The sequence below is a fragment of the Drosophila santomea genome, chromosome 3R, assembly GCF_016746245.2.
Source record: "Drosophila santomea strain STO CAGO 1482 chromosome 3R, Prin_Dsan_1.1, whole genome shotgun sequence".
Classification (NCBI taxonomy): domain Eukaryota; kingdom Metazoa; phylum Arthropoda; class Insecta; order Diptera; family Drosophilidae; genus Drosophila; species Drosophila santomea.
The window spans coordinates 21,323,532-21,346,343 of record NC_053019.2 but is presented as its reverse complement, the minus strand read 5'-3'; the positions used below and the strand labels follow the sequence as shown (position 1 = coordinate 21,346,343).

At 43.1% G+C, this 22,812-nt stretch overlaps 3 protein-coding genes across 4 annotated transcripts in view; 2 read left to right on the top strand and 1 right to left on the bottom strand.

Moving 5' to 3' along the window:
• The window catches only part of LOC120452046 (uncharacterized protein C2orf42 homolog), a 138,672-nt gene that overhangs the window by 10,475 nt on the left and 105,385 nt on the right, over window positions 1–22,812 (bottom strand). Inside the window, exon 6 of the transcript XR_005616433.2 lies at window positions 4,430–4,653. The gene's annotated coding sequence lies outside the window, so the exon portion shown is untranslated. The remainder of the gene's footprint in view (window positions 1–4,429; window positions 4,654–22,812) is intronic.
• On the top strand, window positions 6,962–7,457 carry LOC120452051 (chymotrypsin-elastase inhibitor ixodidin). Its single transcript, XM_039636116.2, has one exon. The coding sequence runs from the start codon at window positions 6,990–6,992 to the stop codon at window positions 7,269–7,271; it is 282 nt and encodes a 93-aa protein (XP_039492050.1). The 5' UTR covers window positions 6,962–6,989; the 3' UTR covers window positions 7,272–7,457.
• Window positions 21,089–22,812, top strand: part of LOC120452045 (tyrosine-protein phosphatase 99A) — a 103,272-nt gene continuing 101,548 nt past the window's right edge. Inside the window, exon 1 of one of the 2 annotated variants that reach the window (XM_039636100.2) lies at window positions 21,089–21,442. In XM_039636100.2, the coding sequence (XP_039492034.1) occupies window positions 21,325–21,442 (118 nt within the window). In that variant the 5' untranslated portion in view covers window positions 21,089–21,324. The remainder of the gene's footprint in view (window positions 21,443–22,812) is intronic. The other variant, XM_039636098.2, reaches the window with a different exon arrangement.

Genomic DNA, 22,812 nt, shown 5'->3' with positions numbered 1-22,812 from the left:
CCGGCTAAATGGCCACTGGCATAGATAAATATTTGTTGGCTTGCCAAAGCGCGCCACACACGCACACCCCACACACACACACACACACACACACAAATGCGATGGCGAGGGGAGGGAAGGAGGGGTGGGGTCCCAACACACTGCCGAGCCAAAGCTTTCACTCAAATGTCACTTATCGCCTCACCGACAACACACACGCACACAAACGTCCAGCACTCGAACTTCAACATCTGTTTACCATACATCCCAATATGTGTGCCATTATGCACTGATCGAAAATATGAGCTTCAAGTATTAATTGCACTTAAAAATGACTGCATACATTATATTGGAATTGAATGCCTAACTTAGAATACTGATATCAAATACATTTCGCTGCTCCTTGAACTGAGTTCTAAGTTTTATTTAATTAACAATCCACTTTTTTTTGTGTGCAAATTTGTTTTAGACTTTGTGGCTTCGAGCACAGAGATCCATGCCATGATGACAGACAATCACGGCAGGATCTGGTGGCTGTTCAAATATATTTAACGAGGGCCTCCCGATTATGTCCGTTATATATGCATACATATGTACAATACAATGTGCTGTTAATTACCCGACATGAGTGCATAAATATGGCTCAAGTCGAAAGACCCTGCGCACACAACTCAAGGACCTCGGACTCTGGACTCTGGACTTTGGACAGCGAGCTACCAGTGGTCCTGGCCAGGAAAACTCAAAAATGGCCAGAAGCTGCGGCAGCGGCTTGCAGTAATTATGCATTACGATTCATTATGGCGACGATTGCGGCCACAAAAGGCGATGCCGGCCATTTAAGGCTCAATCAGCGAGCGACCGCAACAAAAGCGGCTGCCCAGGAGGCGAAAGAAAATCACTTTAATTACGATTAATTAATGGCGCTTTAAATGGCCAATGCAGCGCAAGTCGTTGCAATTCATTTGCCGTAATGAGCGAGGCGGATGCATATTTTCCGGAACCTGTCACTTGGCATGGATGCTAGGACCTCCACACTCCAAACCCAAAAGTGTCCCGAGCAGCAGCTCAAGTTTTGGACCCTTTGAAACTAGCCGAAAACTAAATTTCAAGGCTCATTGCGTGCACATAATGTGGCCAATGTGGATGAGGTCCTGCCAGGACCTGCTCAACTCCCAGTCCCGTTGCGATGTTCAGTGAACCTCACTAATGGAGCGGTCGGTCACACACACACACAAACACACACACACGAATCCAATGCCAAAAAGTTTGACTTTGTTTGGACGGACGTCTGATGGCCGGTCTTCAAGGATCAAGGAATGATGAGAGGACTAGGCGAATTTGCATATGAAATACAAAAACGTTAATGATGCGTAAAATGATTCTGTTAGCTTGTAAAATTTGCAGGCACCGCTACGCCCACCCAAAAGTCGAGTCATAAATGAATGAGCACATTTTTGTGTAAGTCACTTGTTAACCTGTTGATAAATTTATGTCCCAACATGCGAATTTCACACGCGTTTGATTATCGATTGGCAAAAAAGCACACAAAACCCCCACAAAAAAAGTGGGTGGAAGAATATTAAAAACCAGCGCAAATCACATGCAAAATTATGAAAAACGAGCTCCAGACAAGAGGTCCCAAAGGCGTTGGCCCGACGGCTAAAACAGGTGAAAAGCAGGCAAAACGAATGCGAATGAGTCTGGCGGGAAGCATAAATCATTCAAATGCGAAAATCAGTTAAAGCATAATGCGGCTATAAGCAGGTCTGTCTGTTTGCGCTGGGAAAACAATCAAATAAAAGGCTGTGCAGTGGAAAAACAGGCGAAAAACCATAGATCAATGTCGCTGAATCTATAAATTCATGTGGAATTAAAGTGAAATCGAATTATTTAAATTTAGCTTTAGCAATGTGTACAACAAATTTTAAATAAATCTAATTGTTCTTTGATCATTTTTAAAACCATTTCATTCCGAGAATTTTCTTCACGTGCACACTTTGTTTATCCAACTTTGGCTTAATGAAAACTGAGGATGATTTCATTGGCTTCTGGACTTTAATTTTAATTGCCGCCTATCGATGATAATTCCAAGAAACGTAAACAGATAGTTCTGTGTATAATTTAGCCATGCTTTAATGCCATTGAGCGGCTTTTATAATTTATGGCCATAAAATGAGCTCACCGATTTACCCATTTTGGTGGCCATGATTTTTGGACGCGACGCGTCATGTGACAGCGGCTACATGAATAATTTAAGTGAAAGTTACAACTTTTGACAACAAATCCAGTGACTAATTAAAGCCAACGTCGGATTAATGTGTCAAGCGTTTGTCAAGCCATCCAGCGGACTGACTGTCACGGCTGGCAGCCAAAAAGTTGCCACCAACTTTGCGTCCCTCTCCGCGATTTTCCCAGGACTTACTCTACACCCCCACTGTGCACCATCCTTTTTCATGCGGCACACGCTACTGAAATGCAGCTGTGCGATTAAATTAATAACTGCAAAGGATTAAAAAACTAACAGCCATGGCAAGGACATGGCGCCAAGCCAGCTGCTCCTGCTTCTGCTCCCCCCCATCCTGCGCTCAAAAAAAGTAACTTTCACTGCAGCTAAGCTCTCGCAGGCTGAGTTTGCCCCTTGTTGTCAAGGGTAGGGTGGTGGTAGGAGGGGGAGGGACTGGTCCCCAAGCTCTCATTTGCATAATATTTACTTATGAGCCGCCTCCCAGCCGCCACGCCCCCGAGCAGCAGCGTGGAGGAAAATAATTTGCTAAATTATGTCTTAAATAGTTAACAAAGTTTGCACGAAAATGTGCGGACCTTTCTTGGCCAACAGATCTCCCAGCGATGAGGTAAACAAAGCGAGCTGCACGCTCCCTCAATTCTGTAGTTGCACGCCAAGAAAAGCAAATAAGTATATAAGTACGTCTTGTGTTTCAGTAAGGTAAATACACAACAAAAGCCTAAAATAACTTATCAAACATTGCATATACTTGCGTTAGTCCTCTGAAACGTTTTTCTGTAAATCCAGATAAATCTGTGTACTGCTTTCTCGTTTTTAGCTTGCTCTAAAATATATTTTAAAACTGCCTAAAAATAAAATTGATACTGCTTTTGCTCAATGTAGCCGCCAGTGTAAAAGCTCATCCCAGGCAGCAGTTGCAGCTAAGTCCTTGTTAATTTACTCCGGCTCCCCATCATCGCCGTGGGACAAACAATGGCTTTGATGGAGCAGTAAGCTCCGGCCAATGCAAACAAAGATCAGGACTGCAACTGCAAACGACGTGACAAACAGCTCGCCCTTCGATGGTCGAAAACTTAAACTAATTCGCTTTAAGCGAGCTTCAGATGCAGTCAAACGGCTCCCAGTCCCCCCAAGTCACCAAGCCCCTGCAATTTTCCGGCTTATCTTCACATGACGCCGGTTGGGTGGGGGCGAAATGCTCACGTAGACCGACCCCCAATCGTAAATTTCGCCCCCGAAAACTTTCTATTAAGAAGCTCAAAAACAGATACGCAAAGTTCCGGAGTGCTCATCGCGGGGGCGCGACATTGGCCGTGCAACAAATCACGGCCCGAAAACTGAAGCCCCCCCATCCTCAATCCCCCGATTCCAGTCCAAAAACCAGACCAGGCATAATGGAAATCCCGTTGAACCTGCCGCGCTGTCCGGCGGAAAATTCTGGGGGAAATGAGGAGAGCCAAAAAGGAAAGAAAGGAAAAATAGACGTTGCAGGAAGTGCACGCAGTCTGTTAGTCGGGAAACGAATATCATAATTTACTTTGTCACCCGCTGCGAATTAGCGTGCCAGCCATGTGTGTCTCCACAGTATATACAGATTTATATACATATATATATATAGATATAAACGCGACCAGCCACGCCCCTTGGGTGGGCAGGAGGCCGACCCAGCGTGGCGCTTAAAAAGCCGGAACATTTTAAACAAAAGCCAAGCTGAAGGCTCTCGAACTCCGGCACTCGAAAACTTTCGGCAAAACCACTTAAAAATTTTGTGTGCGCTGACTTTAACATACGATAAAGGGTCTGTCGGAGGGGGGTGGGGAGTTGGATTCGAGGGGGGCGATTTGGGTGGCAAGGGGGCGGTGCCAAAGACGAGCAGCCATTTCGGCATCTCCAGCCAGACAAATAAGCCACGTTGCAGGCTCAGATTGCAGTCGCTAAACGAGATGGCGGCCGCTCTTCCCGCGCTGCACTGTCAGAAAAAGCTACTAATATGAAATTCAAAATAATATCATAGCACATATCACTACTTGATAACACTGCACCTACAATAATTATTCCCCACTAAATGACTAAGGTCGAATATGCAACAGATTAATTGCTTATGGTAAATTAATGTAGAACTGGTATAAAATAATCAAATCTCAAATTAATTACTTATGATAAGCAAATGTAGATCTAGTATAAAATACGAGTTTGTTTACTTACCTTATGGTAAACCTTTTTAGAAGTTTGCATGTCAGTATCGAATCCCTTTCAGTGCACAACGCATAGTTTTCGCTCAGTGCACCTCCTTCTGATCCAGCCAGTTGTGTGTGCTAGTCTGCGAGTTGGCCACAATGCAAATTAATAAAAAAGCATTTGAGGCTGAACATTTTTACCAGCTCTGCTAATAAATAACGCGACGGCGACAGCTTCATTTGTTTAAGTGCCTGACAGAGTGGAACCAAAAAAAAACAGAAAAAAAGGCAGCGTTAGAGCAAATAAATAAAGTAAAACTGCGAAGGAAAAGTAACGAAAGTTGGGGAAAGAGAGTGTCAGACGGCGTTTTAATCGCTCCATCAGCAGCACGGTTCATGCATATTCAAATATACGGCCCAAAATATCTCAATTTGGCTGTGAACTTAAGTGCACTATTTTGCGCCCTGGTCACTGGCCCATGGCTCCTTGCCGCTGGAATTATGAAATCCATTTGTGTGGCCATAATTAATGGGCACATGGGCACACTTCGCGCTGCTCAGTCAGGGATACAAGTCAAGGATTTGAGGTCCTGCGGAGGAGATTGCCTTGGCATTAGCAGCCAACAAATTATCCCTGATCGAATCGGAGCGCCACACTAATGCGAATAAAACATCCAATACTTTTTATGATGTTAGCCTGCCATGTGATTACGATACAGCAGCCAGCAGTCGGCAGCAACAAACACAATCCATTTGCAAAGTCATCACGTATACGCCACCGCTCACAGCTTTGCTCACTCACTCACATGCATTTAGATTGCTTCGCCTGCTCCGGCTGCTGATTTGATTTTTATTCGACCAGTGGACCAGACCATTATTTCCGTTGTTATTTGCCATTATGACAATTCAGTTAGTCAAATTCCGTTACGGGCTTAAAACTAATTTGAGATTAAGTTCCCAGATTCCCAACCACTGGGGAGTTGGTTTCTGCAAGCATTTTTGTGCATCAGCACACCCGAAGGCAGCCAAGTAGAGAGTAAAGGAAGTCGAAGGAAGCAAACGGAAAGCGAAAATGTAATAAGTGATTTACATGACTCGAAGGAATTCCACCGCAGGGCACATGAAATCGAGAAATCGTCGAGTCGATGCCAGAAATCGATACTTCATTAAGATACAACCGAAAGGCAATGGCAATGGCAATGGCATTCGTCGTCCCATAGACTCGCAGTTCAAACCGAGGAGAGTCAGGAAAGCAGGAAAGCAGGAAAGCAGGGCCTAACGACCACGCATCGTTGCCTTCTGCTGCTCCATGGCCTATCTAAATGGTTCAGATGACTGATACGAGAGTCGGAATCATACCATTCTCCAGCACTCCAGCTCCACTTGCTCATCTTGCTCCTCGTTTAATTCCAGCCCCAAAACTCCATTGAAGGCGAACCCGCGTCGAGTGTTTTCGAGCCTTTATATTGACCCCCAATATTTCGGCCCAACCGGAGTGACGAGCCCAATGAATGCCGTTGACAGGATGGCGGCTGAAAGGGCTTATGCACCCGGAAAAAACCCCCTTTGCGTAGCCAGAATCCAATATTAATGGAGCAACAACCACTTAAACTGGGGTAAATAATTATAAATGACATGTGCACTTTTTCAAACAGGATACACACTTTTGCTAAAAATTCATTAAATATCATGTTGCATAATTTTCAAGCTACGATTTTTTTCAAGTGCAGGATATCAATATGCCTGGCGGTAATAATTCACATGGGTCGACAGTATCACGGATTTATCTAACTGAATTTTTCATGCGCAAATTTCGGTCGCGTATCAAATGCTTGTCGGGGCCAAATTGAAAATTTGTGGCCTTTTTTAATGCTGTTGTCATATGTTGTCATATATTATGAAAATGTTCTAAAATGTTCGGCTCGCACTAGTCAGTCTGGGCTCAGATCGCCTCAGTGCAACTATATTATAATGTTAATGGGCGGTGACCTTAAAATGGAGCCAGCATTTTGCCTATTGCAAAAACACATACATGCGAGTATTTACATACATGCGTGCATATATTTCGGATTTTAATTATTTAAGCTGGTGACAAAATGACAACAATCGAGAGACCCGCAAATAATTGCAGCGGAAATTGAAATTATGTTTTGCTTGGTCTAATTTTCATTCGGCTTTGCGATTTGGTTTTCCATATTCGCTTGGTTAGCTGCAATTTAAATGTTGCCCTGCATTTAAGTTGCATTTTTAGGGGCTGGTCAAATAAATTTGAGGCTTTCATGTGGCTGACATCTCACTGGGTTAAAGCCGATTAGGTAGTCTATGCATTTCGGTACCATCAAAGGCGTACACGGTAATGAATAATGATCATACAACTTATATAGACATTTTTAGTACCAGATCAAAGTAATATGTCCGCTGGAAATTCGAAAAACGTGCGTTTGCAGACTGCATGCTTATTTGGTTTTATGCTTTCGTTCCATTGTGTCATAAAATTGCATTTCGTTATGCACATGTATTGTCATTATAAGCAAGTTACTATCACACAATTTGGCTAACTTTGTTTAGTTTCACAGCTACTTTCGGCAATGGCACACTGTCGGCTCTTCATCCTGGCCCTTCTTTTGGCCACTTCAATGTGGCAAATTCAGACTAGTGAAGGATCAGTTCAGTTGATGCTGAGGCTGTTCTTTCACTGTTCCTCCAAGGAAATAGTTTCGCCTTGCAGGCCTTGTGAGAGATCCTGTGGAGAAAGCGAAGCCCAGGATTGTGCGAAGAACTGTCGTTATGGATGCATTTGCAAGACGGGCTGGATTCGCAGCAACAGCACCTGTATTCCAATGGCCCAGTGTGAGGAAATGGAGCTTTAAAGTTGCAAAAGCCAACAGGTTTTTCGACTTAATTACGAAGATCTAAAACTCAATTACAACATTTTTCCCCTGGATGAGCGAAATCAAATTTCACAACTCCCGCAGCGTTAATTGAAGATTCCTCAATAAAAACGAATGGAAAATGGAAAAGGGGAAAACGCAAACTCGTTAACCCATTAAACCAAACGCGAGACTCATGTTTGATCCCTGCTTCCTTTTTTTTTTTTGAAGCAGGGTAGGGAAAGGGGGTGAGCGAGGGGGAAAGGAAAGACGCACATCCAGCGAAAAGCTATTAAGACATAAAACATTTCCAACACCTTCCCGGAACGCCTCCGAAAAGGGAAAAGCGTGGCGGCAGAAGGAAAACTCACACGGAGAAAAGAAATAGGAAGTAGCAGCAGAATGAAATGTTTCTAATTCAACGAAACGCATTTCAACGTAATGAAAATGGAGAAAAGGACCGACAGACAGCCACGCCCACAGTGCCGTTGACATTTTTTCGAACCTGCCGCTGACTGACAGCTGGAAAAGTGGGCTGGGAAAATGGGAGCCAGGCTGCGTAGCGTGGGCGGAAATGGAAGGAGGGGGTGTGGTGGGTGGTGGGCGTTCGGCGGAGTCCAAGGAAATGCGTCGCTGGGCGTGCCGTTCGCCTGGCTTTTCGTCATTGCCCTGCTCGCAACACTTTCCGCTTTTATTTTATAATATGAACAATTTCCTCCGTTCGCCTTTCCATTCGAATCGCTGCCACTTTCGTGAAAAATGCACTCCAAAACTTTTCAATTTGAGCAAAAGGAGCGTCTCGGATTCATCGCACACTGTCCTTCTTCTTGTTGTTGTTGCTGCTGTTGTGTCGTCCTTGTCGCTAATGACAATACACTTGTACTTCGTCCTGAATGTGAATGTGTGCATGTGTGCGTGTGTGTGTGTGTGCGTGTGTCTGTGTGAGCGCGCATTTACGCTCTTTACTTATTTGATTTACGTTTCATTTCCGGCTGCCATATGCTGCCTCGCATACGAATTCAGCCAAGGAAGCAGCGTTTAGCTGCATCTCTGCAGAGAGAGAAAAGTGGCAGCAATAATCGAGGGAGATTCGTAAGTATAATGGTAGCTTGTTAAATGTGCTAACAAATGTTCGTCAAGATCTTAATAGATACTTTTTCCTGGGGGATAGTTAAACAAAACTCAATGGAAATGTTTAAATGAATAGAAAGTGACTACTCTCAACAGAATCTTATTACTTTAATAATTTTGTAATATATTAAGAACATTATAGTTTCATTATCAAAGACAAGATAATCAAGTTATTGAAAGTATGTAACTATTCATATCTAGTAGGGAGCTACTTAATTTTCCGTGCACCTTCGAGAGTGTTGCACTATGTTTGAGTGTGTGAGTTTTAAGGCGACACACACTAAAAGCCCGGTCCCGTTATCCCGCCTGCACTCACACACACATACACACACATACACACACACACACAAGTACATGCACGTTATGCAATTATAACTTTTGTCGTTAGCAACTTTAAGCAACTTTAAACGTAAATTGCCGTCGTGAAGTAGCTTTTGGCGCACGCTCTTCAGCTCCGCTATTCACCATATACACACACACACGCACACTCATACACACACAGGCGCGCGCACACACACAGAGGGTTATAGTTTGTTGTCGGCTTTGGAGCAAAGTGTGTGAAAGGTGTTTTATTGAATTAAGTGGGTTTAACGGGATTTCTATAATGCCGGCGACAGTCGACAGTGCTGCATATGTATTTATTGTAACTACACTTGCTAGTTTTGCAGCCCGGAAAAATCGCAGTCAGTTTGCTGGCACGGAAGCTGTGGCACTTATGGTTAAACTTTTCGTATGTAATGCATATTTCATTTAATTTTTTTTTCAAGAGTTGCCAAACCGAAAAATGTGCAAATGATGGGGAGTTTCGGGGCCGAAAGTTGTAAATTGTTTGGCAACAGTCAAGTGGCGCAGGCAGTAATTATGCAAATCAAGCAAATCAAGGTGTTGCCAAATTCCGACCATAGATACGAGACGTATTAGCTAATCAGCCAAGTTAGTCGAAGTTTGGGCAACCTGACCACAGCTACACTTCCGACCATAAACGTGTGGGCATTGCAGTTATAATTAATGGGAAATGCTTTCCCCCATTTTCCTTTGGCTTTTCCCCTTCCCAAAGGAAGCGAGCGTGCTGCATGCAAAACCCATTTCCACTCGAAAGCCTACTTCACTGCAGTTATTTCTCATGTTTCCAGCCGCACTTGATTGCCTTCAACTTTTTTTCCTGTTTCGGTTTTCAAGGGACATGCAAGGGTTTAATGTTCGCATTAGGTCCACCATTTACATTCGTATGTCGTGTTTGTATTTTGTACACAATGCGGGTTACCAGCGTTTTTAGTTTTAAATATCTTTTAAATATTAATAAGCCATTTAACTGCCACAACACGTTGATGCATGGGGCTCAATTATAGCTCGAAATTGTTTGCTTAATAAACGTCATTCATCAAATCGACACGTGCTTTTTTTTCGACGCTTCGACAGCCTGCAAACACGCAAAGTTCGTGTCGATTTAACCCCACGACCCAAGACCGCCCGAAAATGCAGGTCAGTAGGGTCAAGGGGGCGTGGCAGGTCCTTGACAGCCAGCCAAGTAAACGAAACACTTTCGTCAAGTGGCTCGCTAAGTGAATTAATGTTGATTCGATTGTAGCATAATTTTTATTAATTTTCCACAGCCATGATCGCGCATCAAAGGCAACCTAATTTGCCACATGCCGCGGATCCCTCGAGGATTCCCATTCAATGCAATATTCTCGTCTGTTTGCAGTGGCACTTAGCATCGCAATTGACGTCCCGTCTGCATCCTGCACCCTACCCTTGTCGTCCTTATAAAAAACAATATAAATATTAATGCTATTTGCGTAACAATTCAATTCGAACGAGAGGGTTGGCAGATCGGCGTTCGGGGTGCGGGAAACACTTGGCTGCTTCACACGAACTCCACTTTGAAAACGGAAAAATGGGAAAACGAGCCATCGAGCCAACGGGGTGTTGCATATTAATCACAGGCACTGTCCGAGGTAGAAATGCCGTATATATCAGTCGCCATAAATTCACAAGCAACTGCACAGGGAAAAATTGTTCTCTGCTTTTGTAGGTCGGAAATCATTTCAAACCTATGCCAAAATCAATCAAATCTTTGAAAAGCCATGAGCAAAGTATTATGGAAACTATTTTGTAATATTTATATATTTTCATAAATTTCCCTCCGCTTTAAAGTGCAAGTTTTTCGCAGTGCATTGGGCTGAAAAAAGTGCGTATGTCCTTTGAGGAGCCCAGAGTGCAACTCGATGGGCGGCTTAACTGCCGAGGGTTGCACTCGTTTTAGGTTGTAAGCCGATGGAAATACTTTAATCCACTTCACAGTGACACCGAAATTAAAACATACAAACGGGGCCGTAAACAACCCCGAAATTGTGGCAAAACGGGAAGGAATCACTGGTTGAATGGCATGGGGGCATTCAAATTGGCTGCTATCGCAATTATTCATGCGGCGGCGACATTCATAAAATGTCCTCGCGATGCAGGCAGTTTCAGTTCAGTACGTTAAGCTACCAATACACGTGCAGCTGCAAAGGACTTTCCTGGACTGACGTCACTTTGACAGTTGCAACACAAATGCAATTATCACTTTATTTTAAACGATTTATGTGCAACACGCCAAACTCGCACACACACATATACACATAGGCATATGCACACACGGCACGGACGCACACATGCAGAGTACAGGACGCAGGACATGTAGACATGACAACGACGACAGCGGCAACCGGAAACGGAAATGGCAACAAGCGCAGCCACCAAACGAACGGCCCGATGTCCGCCGCCTGGGGAATGCGGTCAGAAAAGGTGTGTTCACGTTCGCCGGCATACAAATACAAAATACCTGGGATAAAAATACAAAATAGTGGAAAATAGTGAAAAACACTGCCATCGATGTTGTGGAAGGCAAGTTCTCTGCTTCGCGGTTTGTCACTTGGCGGAATTTCAAGTTAAAACCGTCAGCTTACAAGGGTTAAATTAATACGAGTATTAATACACGCAAATTGGCAATAAAAGGGAATTAAGCTAGCAATGTTGTATCAATGGGCAATAGACTAGTAAATTGAATATTCTCAACAACAATTGCTGTGTAAAAATCTATTATATTTTCGACAAGTTTGTAACATATTTGTGCATGGAATTTGTATATCTCTTTATCAGAATCAATTCATCTTTAAACAATGCTGGAGGAAATTCATATTGTTTCTATATTGCTCATTCATGCCTGAAATCTGAAATACCTTAGCAAATGCGAGGAGCAAAATGAAAACTACGTAATATTCAAGGAGATTCGAAAAAGAGATATGCTTCTGCAATAAATAAAACCAAATTGCTTACTGCCCTCTGTGAGATGGCCGAAAATACCTTTGCCTTTGCCTTTATTTGGCAAGGAAATCGTACGCTTGGCTTGTCTAGAATTTCAACAGCCCATCAAGTGCAGAGTTCGGACTTTAAAATTTCCAGCATTAACAATGTCAATTTATTTTCGGGGTCATTCCCTGTGGTATTTGGCCAACCAGGCGAGTGTAATTTAAGACATACATGTCCATCTTGACAAGCTTGAATTCAGATTTGCCATCGACTGTGCACTTGGTCACTTATCGTCCTGCTTTTCAATATTGTATTTGATGTGGAACTTCGTTTGCTCTTGCAATTGCAGCAGATTTTCATGAATGGCAGGCGGCTTTTTTAGTTATGCGACGCTGACTTATTGAAATTGACAGAAGGTTAATGGCGTTGAATGACGCTGAAATTGAGGCAGCAGCTCTGGCAATTTAACACCCCGCTGGGCAGTCAAAAAAAAGGGGCGGCAAGCGGGAATTGGCCAGGGGGCGGGGCAGGACCTCACCACATGACAGCGATTTGCAACGGCCGCTTAGAGTTGTGAGCTGTGGAGAGCGGGAGATTTGCGATAAAAAATGATTGCACATGCGAGCGTTTTGGCTCGAAATTGCAGCATTTGCGGCATGGAAATATATTTAGATGTATATGGACGGAGATCTAGTATAGATAAATTGGAATCCGAGGGGGTGAGTCTGGTGAGACAATCGCACAAGCGCACCCTCTGCCCTGGATTTGCACTTGCCGGTTCGGTATTGGATTTGGTTTTGCCTTTGCATTTGGCGGGTTATCAGTGGCCCGGCCATAAATCACTGTCAAGTGTCATTCGCCCACGAAGCAGCAGCAGTAGCAGCAGCAGCACGGCATCCTTTATCCTTTATCCCTGATCCCAGCCGAGGAGGAAACTTTTGCACATCCCCATCTATGCGCTACATGTAGATAATATACCGAGCGGTATCAACTTACCACGAACATGTGCTCGAGGGCAGAAAGGTGCAGTGCCGGAAGCTGCAGCAGCCACTCAAATGCGACCCAGGACATGGAAAATGCCTGACTCGGGCTGTGGAATGGGGAAAAATCGAAAAAGTTGCTAATTAAAGTTTGTGCTCGCAGGGCGGGCCCTGAACTTCGCCCCCTTGAACTTCCGGCCCCCAGCGAAAGTGTTATCCCCAATGTCATCTGCAATTGCTAGAACAACTCAGTGCACTGAGAAACTAAGTCAAGACCTTTTAAAAATGAATAAGGTTAAAAGTTAGTTAAGTTTCAGTTATAATGAAAATTAACAGCGAATGTCAATTACTTAAATGCAGTAAATAAAGAACGTTCTAGTTCTCTTCCAATCAATTCAAAATATTACTTTCTTTGGATTTATAAAATATATTTCCAATGGCATTTAGACTATAAGCATTTGACCTGATTTACTGTAGCACTTTCTGTTTCTGTGTACTTTCCCCCCATTTGTTGAACGCAGCTTGCATTCGTCACGCATTGGTTGGCATTTCGCTGCGCTGTCTGTTGGCGAAAAACCGCAGAGCGAGTGAGTGAGTGAGTTAGTGACTTTCCCTACCCTCCGATGCCATGGCTAATTTCCGCTATTGTTCATAATTTTTATTGCGCTTGTTGCGAATTAGTTTCGGTTTCGCCCGACGCCTGACGCCCAACGCCAGATCTCGATCCCTCATCAATGTTGCAATTTTTTGCAATTTAAAATTTGTTATAAATCGTCGCTGGTTGAGTTTAGGGGTTGATCCTTGCTCTTGCCTTTGCTCCCTTTTTTGAGAGGCGTTGACAACGGCAACAACAAGAAGTGCCTGCGATTACAGGACTGCGAACACGATTGCAATGCTGACTTCCTGAAGGGTGGGTTTTCGGGTCTTCCTTTCGCAACTTCAGTTGCATCAGGATGTGGCTGGTGGGGGTGGGTATCTTCGTCGTCCTCATAGCCATCAAATTGTGGGCAATTGACCGGACCGAGGGGCGTGGCCATCGTTTAGGGGCAGGTGCCTGAGGCAATGGGATAATTGCGGAAGTAACGCACTGATCAGCACAACGAATTATGGGGCTGGACAGGCAGTTTTGTCAGATGGAAAATTTATTGCGAAACAAATTGTGTTCTATATTCTATCAATCGAACAACAAATAATGCAATTTGAACATATTTATCATAGAAAAATAATTATATAAAAGTCTTAAAGGAAGTTTATTGCGAAGCAAATTGTGTTCTATTTTCAATCAATAAATAGGGAAATAATACAATTAGAATATATTTATCAGGGAAAAAAAAATATCAGTTTTATTTTTAAATATTAAGTCTTAAAGGAAAGTTGCGAGTTGTAAGGACTACGTTATGGACTTATGTTATGTTATATTATCGCAACAGTTAAAGTTAATTGACGCGTTAAAGTTAACAAACCTAACAGGCCATGTTAATAATAACATGCTCATGTAATGTTCGCTATTAAAGAACATTCAATTCGCATATCTGGTTACCGTTCTTCGAAAATGTAAAGTTAACAGCTGCTTGTAATATAAACATAACAAAGGCCAACAGGCTTACATTTATTGAATAACACCGAAATGTTATGCATTCCATAGCCGTCTGTTTGCGAATGTTGTTAGCAGAAATGTTTTGCTTTCCACCCCTGACCGAATGTAAAACGACAACATTGTTCTTACATTCTAGTATAGACCTTTGTTATCTAGCCTGCTAAACGCGTTAACAGGACCAGGACTCAGTGCGAATGAAGGCCAACTCATAGAATAACATTCGCAAAGGACCGAGGGGTAATTTTCGAAAATGTTAGGACCATCTCCTTTTTCGGTTGATTTTTCTGTAAACAAATTGGGCACAGGACCTCAACAGCAACACCCATTTACTGATGTTGATATTTCGGGGGTTTTAGATTCTAGATTCGAAATCTTTTCCAGACATTACAGCTGCTGTAGAGCACTAAAATTACTACGAATGTACGCCAGGTTACTTTTTACAGTTCATTTAAATGGTAACAATAATAATAGACCATTGATTGTGATAAACTATACAATGTAATGCCTTGCAATTTTTTGTTATAAATTTTAATAATTAAATTCCTTAAAATATTTCCGAAAGCTTGGCTCTTTTGTTATAAAGAAATGCAGGCTAAAATATTACCTATTGATCAAATTTAAAATTTGTTTTCATTTAAAGGGCTTCTGCCTTTGGCCAAAGCTAACTGCAGTCCGTCCAGGACCTCTTTGTATTGCCTGAGAAATTCCTGAAACACTTGCTGCCATCGTTTCAGTTCTGTTTGTGCCGGAACGCTCGTCACCTGAGCGATTTGAGCAGGTCGTGTCCGCCAAAGAGCGCGTCTCTTATCAGTGATAAGGCCACCGCTATTCGGAGTTGGGCCATGGTGAGTTTCGGAGTTCAAAGTGGAACACGCGCTCTCCGAGAGAGAGAGTCCTTTTGCTCTCGGCAGGACGACAGCCGAGGCGTCCACCCGCGCACAAATCTAGGCAACAGCCAGCACACAGTGGAGCTCGCAAAGAAGTTCGGAGCACGGCCGTGTGTGTGGTGGATAGCAGATGGAAACCCGAAGTCCGCCACGAACCATCGACCTTATAGAGGGGTTTTCCGGGCGGCGTGGTGGTGCAACGGCAGCGGCAACGGCAAAGGCAGCGGCAGTGGCAGCAGCAACGGCGGCTTCTGCCTTTCAGCTGGGAATTTATTTGCGCAAAAACGAAGCGGCTCAGTTTCGTGTTTGTTGTGCGCTCGTAAGGATGTGTCCGCTGGCGCTGCCGGACTTCGTGCGTTCGCGTCGCGTGTGTGCGCGTTTATCCTGACGCTGAATGTATCTCAGCCAAAAGCGGCCAAAGCCGAAACGGGCCACGAAAAGTGATTGAAAATCAGGCGAATAGCTGAAGTGAATGCCAGAATAATAATCATATAATCATGCATGTTGTTATCGCGTCGAGAGAAAATCAAATATAAAATGCGGCAATCGCTGTCCAGTTCCGTGTTAAGTTTTTATTTGTGTTCGTGTTCTTGGACTCGGGTACCAGGATCCCAAATACCGACGATCTCGAGGATAAACCACTAACTGATAGAAGAAGAAGGTCCTAAGCTGCCGAATAAAAAACACAGCAAAAGGTGGTTATCCCCAGATTTGGTGACCCACAAGCATAAATAAACGATTTCAAATCGAGGCAACTGAATGAAAACTGGGTGAAAATTCAACGCTCGTACTGCAGCATATTTTGCATTTTGGGGCGGACTTCTGGATTTATGTTGACCCACTTTGCTAAGCGATTTCCCTTTCAATTTGCGTCTTGAAGCGATGTTTTGGCCAACTTATCCCTCGGCCATCTCAGTTAATTAGTTTAATTAGTGAGTGTCGTGGGCGGTTGGTTAGTCGGTCGGGTTTGGACCAGAAATTGGTTTGGCATTTCGAGCCAAAATTAAGACCCTTTCTGGCGCAAAGTTTTATTTTAAACTGCTGACCCGGGATTCGCTCGGTCATGCCCTGCCGCTAATAGCCGACATTATTGTTAGGACTCGCAGGGAGTTGGGGGTATTTGGGGTGGACCAAACAATGGGCCACCCGATCGACTGTATGTGCCATTGAACAAACACCCAGGCGAAGAGAAAACCCTTTTTGCGTCACTTCTCCTAATTCTACGACTGCCATTTGTTGGGGCAATAAAAGCCAGCCAGCGACTTCAGTAAAGATGAAATGAAAATGAAATAAAATAAAATAAACAACAATGGCTGGGAAAAACTAAAATAAATGTATTTGCTTTGCCACTAAATTTGCGCTGATTTCGGCAGCAGCTTTACTTCACTTTCGCATTATGTTGGCCCCACTCAAAAAATGTGTTTGTCAACACAGCCAGCGGAGCGCAAAAATGGTCCTTGGTCCTTCGAACCCCTTGCAAAAAAAAATGGAGAAATAAAAAAATCGAAAAAACGTCCAAAAACGAGAGTGTTTGTGTGCTTAACCTTTTGGTGGAGCCGGATTTTTGGCTCGAGCGGTGTGGCACACGTTCAACTATTTTAGAATTTGCTGCACGTGCCCAAATTGCAAACATCAGCAAATAATAATATAAATTCAGCCAGCAGCCCGGGCATCTAAACCGAATTAGTCGAGTGTCCTTTTTACCGATGCTTTACAGTAATGCTTACAAGATGATTAGGCGTATGTGGCTGGCATGTGATAAATTCCGCTGGAGAACTCCACTGCTTGTCGTGTATAATAATTTCATTGTTGCAACTCTGCAATTTATAATGCAGCAACAATGGCAGCTGCACTTGCAGCAAAGGCGTGCAACTTGTTGTCGCTGGGTGGTTCGTTTTCACCGCCCCCCCTTTGTGGCAACACTTGAGTCACACAGCCACTGCAGTTGCACTTAAGCTTCTACCGCTGCAGTTGTTATTTCTATTTCTGTTTCTATTTTCTCTCTACTTTTGCACACCCATTGTGAACCGTCTGGCTTTATAATCGCCATCTATGTGAGTCGGTGCAAATGCATACAGATGCAAGTTGCGCGTTATTGTGCTCACTTGACAAGTGTTTTTGCAGGACCTACATCCTGATTGCATAAGTTAAGGCTGACTCAATCTGCATGTTCGAAGTTTGAGCGCAGCAAGGACATCGGCGACACCTCTGGCCGTGCTAATTAACCAAGTTCCAGCATTCCCATTTAGCTGACTGATTTTCTTTCATGTCAAAGCATTTAATTATACTCCTGCATTTACCCGCTCCCCAACTTTCGCCCCCACTCCCTCGCTATCTCCACACTTTTTCCACTTTTTTTTACTGCTGGACTTTGCCTGATTTATTTATGCATTTACCTTTGCGAGTTGCCCGGGGAGGAAGCTGCTGTCATGCTGCTGGTTCGTTGTCTTAATTCATTTTTTATTCCAACGTAAATAAGCTGTAAATTACAACTTCTGTTGCTCCGCTGTTTCCAGCTGATGTTGCTGCTTTTGTCGCTGTTCCCTGCATATTTTGTATGATTCTACTCCGACAATTCCCAGGCTGCTTGTTGCCTGCCTCCTGCCTCGTGCTGCATGCTGCATGCCCCCAGCCTCATGGCTCATGCCAAATGCAGTGCCATATTTTTTCGCTCTTCACTGACGCCCTGCTTATTTTTTGTATACACAGAAAAAAAACATCAGAGCAGCAACTATTTTAATTGCACTGTTTTTGATTTCCAAAAAACAATCAGAGGCTTTAAAACCCTATGATTTCATTTTCATTATCTACCTCAAATATTCGAAGTACCATTGAAGCATAAAAAAGCAGAGAACAAAAGGATAATAAAATGCATACAATAACTTTAATTCTATTTATATTATATTCTTTTTATATTTTATAAACTTAAATTATTTTTCATAATTTTTAAACATTTTATGAATGGTGTTGTTTTTTCCCAATGTACATAACTCATTGCGCGAGGGACAACGGAGTTGTATGTGAAATGGAAACAAAATGGCTTTCCTGTTTTTAAAAATAGGACAATAAACGAGTGATCGAGTAATAAAATTTGTATGAGCAATTATGAAAGTCTGACACACTTTCGACACATATATTTGCAACATTGAGCCATTTGCGTGGCATATTTTCTCTCTGTGCTGGAAGTCGCAACTCCCGCTGCTTTTTGCTGCCTTTTGCCTGTGCTACTGTTTAATTTAAAGTTCGCCCCCCAAAAAGGGGAGCAGCATTGCAGTTGGAAGTGAGGAAGTTGGGAAGTGAGGAAGTGGGGCTGTCATAACTGCAAATCGGCTACTGACATCCAGCTACTTAACGCTCCTCACTGCCAGTGTTTGGGGCATTCGGGCATGAAAGCGGCTCGGAACTGTCTGCGGACCCAAAGGGGACTACTAATGGTCAAAAAGAACGGGGTGGACGTGGGACTGGACGACAGTGGACGGCGCTGCACTGCGTTTGGAATTATGTGGAAAATTGAGAAAATGTTGCTCAACAACACAAGTACAAGTGGAAGTACAAGTTCCGAAGCACTTTAATTGCCACCGGGCACATTGCGCCACTCTGCCATCCACAACCGGTCATTACGAACTGGATTTGGGTGGTTGGATGGTGGCCACGACGGAGATCCCACTCCGCTTTTCCATTTTCCGGGTGAAACTTGTTGAGCGACGACCACTGACGAACTGCCACCGGAGATGAAAATGCTTTTCTAGGGGGCAATTGTCGTTAAGGTGCTTAGCGTAAGGCGTTGACTATTTGAGGTCGTCTAGCCGCGACTATTAATGGGCTTCTCGGTGGCATGTCTTCATTAGAAGTCCACTCTTTCGAGGTATTACACAAGCCTAATTCTGGCAGAGAACAAATAATAGCGATTAATAGTGCCATCAACAACAGCAATACCATTCAAATTAGGTGTTTTTGTAGGTATTTGCGTGTTCCATGGTCTACAAATATATTTACCACGCTAAATAAACAGTTTGGGTAATTCATCCAGTTGGGTTTTGAAAACTAGTACAGGATTAAATATTGGAAGCAAGCTTATTTTACATATGACAAAATCAAATGAATTTCTACTGCAATCAATGCAATATATATAGACCGCAGCTTTTAATCCAGAATTTGCCAGATTCTCAGGCAAGGTCAATATTTATGCTCAAAAAATTGTTTTGCGCTTTAATGTTGTTTTCTTTTTAAAGTGAGCTCAAACAAACTTGCGCTAATGCCGCTTCCTGGCCACGAAAACCGAGCAACAATAGCGCCGCTTTCGTGAAAAACTTATTTGCACAAACCGTGTTTTTGTGTACGAATATTCATACACACATTGCGGTGTCTGTGAAAAAGTCAACGAGTTTTTGCCAGGGTGTGTAAAATGGAAAATAACATCAATTGCCAGGTGCGGCGTGTGTAATATTTTACCAGCACTTCTTTGATTTTTTTTACCAATCACAATATTGTTTATAAAATGGAAATAATACCGGAGTGCAGCTCAACTGGCTAAAAAGGGCCTTAAAATATTAAACAAAATATTAAGGGCCTGTGTTAAAGCAGCAGAGACAGGCCAAAATCTGTGTAGTGAAAATGAGTAAGAATGCCTGAGGCTTAAAACGATTTGCCGTCTGCACATCGCTGTGTTTTCACTGAAACTTGCCGTGAAAGTTACAAATTTGAACTTTAAATTTTAACGTCAACACGCAGTGGGTCTCAGGGGAGCGGGGAGGGGATGAGGTGAGGGGGGTTAACAAAAAATAAACTTGCAGCCTGCAGCAAACACATTAAAACAAAGTTTTTAAAAGCAACCACAACATTTACGTCATGTGCAATGTGCGGCGGGTTGCGTTGCGTGGCGTTGTTGCCATTGTTTTTGTTGCCGTTGCACGAGCTTCTGCCAAAGTTGAAAAGGGGGCGCAGCAGCAAGCAGGGGGCGTGGCAGCTTACTCTCCCTACCTCTCTATCTCTTGCTCGCTCTCTTGCCATTTTTATAGTCAAAAGCCAAGTTGTTTGGGCCAACAGCAATCGCCATTTGCTGCCACATGTTGTAACTGTTGCCGCATTAAATGTGCAGCCCGCCTCCGGCGCATTTCACTTTTACTGAGAGGCACCCACTTTTACAACCACCCACTGAGTTGCACCACTCGCCTGCCTGCACCACCAGCACCAACACCAACACCAACACCAACACCAACACCAACACCAACACCAACACCAACACCAACACCACCCACCAGCAGCACCTCCACTTCTGGCCACATTAGTTGACTGCACACCACCAGCAGAGATTTCACTCCATTTTATGCTGTCAGACTTCCGAGAGCGCCGTTCTCGCTGTTCTCGCTTGTTGTAAAAATGCCAAATTCATTTTCAGCATATAAACTTTATCACACACACCCATATACAGGCACACACACACTTACATGCAGCCGCGGACTTTATACTCCCTGCTGTTCCGCACTGACATCTTTAGTTAATTTCGCAGCCGCAAAAACTAAAACGAAAGGGATAGTGTGTCTGTCCGGATTTTAGGAGACCGTAAAAGTCCTCTAAACTGAAAATTGAAAAAAAGAGTGCTGTTGGAATCAAAAAAAAACTTTGCAAATGAGAAGGGTTTCACTTGACGAAGCCGCAACGCAAAGAAGTTGAAATATGCAGAAAAAGTTTTAAAAAGTATGGGAGTTGTATATATGGTCCAAACATATTCTTTACACATATACCCAATCGGATTGCAAGCCTAAATAAATTGCAACCGAATCAAAAGTGCTTCTGTTTACCAAAAAAATTTAATTACCATTTTTCTCTCACTCGTATTTGCAGCTCGTTCAAAATGATCACCTAAAGCCAAAATCGGTGCAAGCATAAAAACAAAAAAAATAAATAAAAAAAAACCGAATAAAACGTGAATAACTAAAAAACGCAAAAGTTCATAACGCAAACAAAGTTTAATTGGCATTGGCGAAAAAATAAATGTAAATTGATTTAGAAAAACCCAAGGGCAGAAAACTACAACCGCAATCCTACGAAATTCAACAAAATAAAAGAAACCGTAACGCAAACCACCGCAAAAATTGCTTTATATTAAAACCATAGACGAGTACGGAAAACATAAAAACCACTCACAAATCGCATCAAACAAAATGACGCTGCGCATATCGGCCACATACGGAAATCATCGAGGGCTCATCATTCCTGGCTGTGTGCTGCTCCTGATTTTGGCCACCTTGCCACCAGCCTCGCGGGCAGGACGAATCTTTGGTAAGTCCTGGAAAAATGTGTACTGGGCGCGGATGGGGCTGCGATCAAAATTTCTATCAGTTTTTGTTTGCGGCTCTAATTAGGGCGGGCAGTTTGCAGCTAATGGAATTTTTAATGCCGCGAAAGACGCAATTTGTGCGTTGTGTTTCCTGTCGGCATTATGTGGCCCACTCCTTGGGACCGCCGCAGGACCTCCTTCGTTTCCTGTATTGGTTTCGGGTCAACGCGACTCATTGACACGGCAAATGGTGGCACAGAGGGCTCATGTTCTTTTTGTATTAATTATAATTACAGAAGGTCGCCTTTTTATGCCAGCAGTCGACTTCGTTTACATTAATGAGGGACGTCAATGTCAAAAATAAACAAAGGTCCCGCACTCTGGCTTTATTGTATTGGAAATGTCAACACCATGTTTTTTTTCCCTGTGCATTTGTTGCCTTTTATTCGGGTGTGTGTTTGTGTGTATGTGTGTGTTTGTCTGCACCGTTGATGTAATGAAAATAATTACATTTCTTGTACGTGGTTTGTAATGCGCAGCAGAACAGGCAAAGTCACCAGATTTGTAACACACATACCGAACTAATTAACTGACAAATAAATAAGTAAACATGGCAACAGTTTTGCACACATGGCGATAATTTACATTTAATTATGGCAGCATAACTAGTTATTTGCCGCAACTGCCCCAAAAAAAGGGTTGCTCTGCACACATTCCAATTCCCAACATTCAACCGGAGTCTCTAATTGCAGGCAGGTTTTGTCTGTCTGCCCGAATTTTCCTGCTTTTCCTACTTTCCCTCCAGAGCCATTAGATTCGGTCACAGAGCAGCAGCAGCACAGAATGGCAATAGTGGCAACAACTGGAGAGGCAGCGGCGGCGGCAGTCAAACAGTGAAAGCGGACACAATGCGCTGAAACTGGAAAACCAAAACTTTTGTTGACACACATTTTTTCACGGCCCCAAAAAGTGTGCTTCGAAAATGTGCACGCAAATGAGCGCAGTTCGCTCGTCATCAAGAGCTGCAATAAAAAACGGTGGCGAAAACAGGCGCCAACATAAAAAGCTACCGCATGAACTAGTGCTGACGGCTGAATGTGTTTCTCTAAATGGATTCGTTTATTTGGGGATCATTCTGGGTTGTTAAATAGATGGAAAGTTAAAGGAAAATCTATTTAGTACCTATTTCGAGAGTTTCGATTAAATTATTCACTTGCGAAATGTTTTATTTCTTACTGATTATAATTTATACTATTCTAGAAAGTAAGCGTATTATACCATAGGTATTTAAGTAAAATAAAACTTTAATACATTTTCGGCAATTATGATTTAGGCATCACTGTCACACGCACACACACTCAAAAAGCGGGCC

Excerpts from the sequence above, each read along its gene's own strand:
- LOC120452051 (XM_039636116.2), top strand. The coding sequence starts at position 6,990 with ATGGCACACTGTCGGCTCTTCATCCTGGCCCTTCTTTTGGCCACTTCA.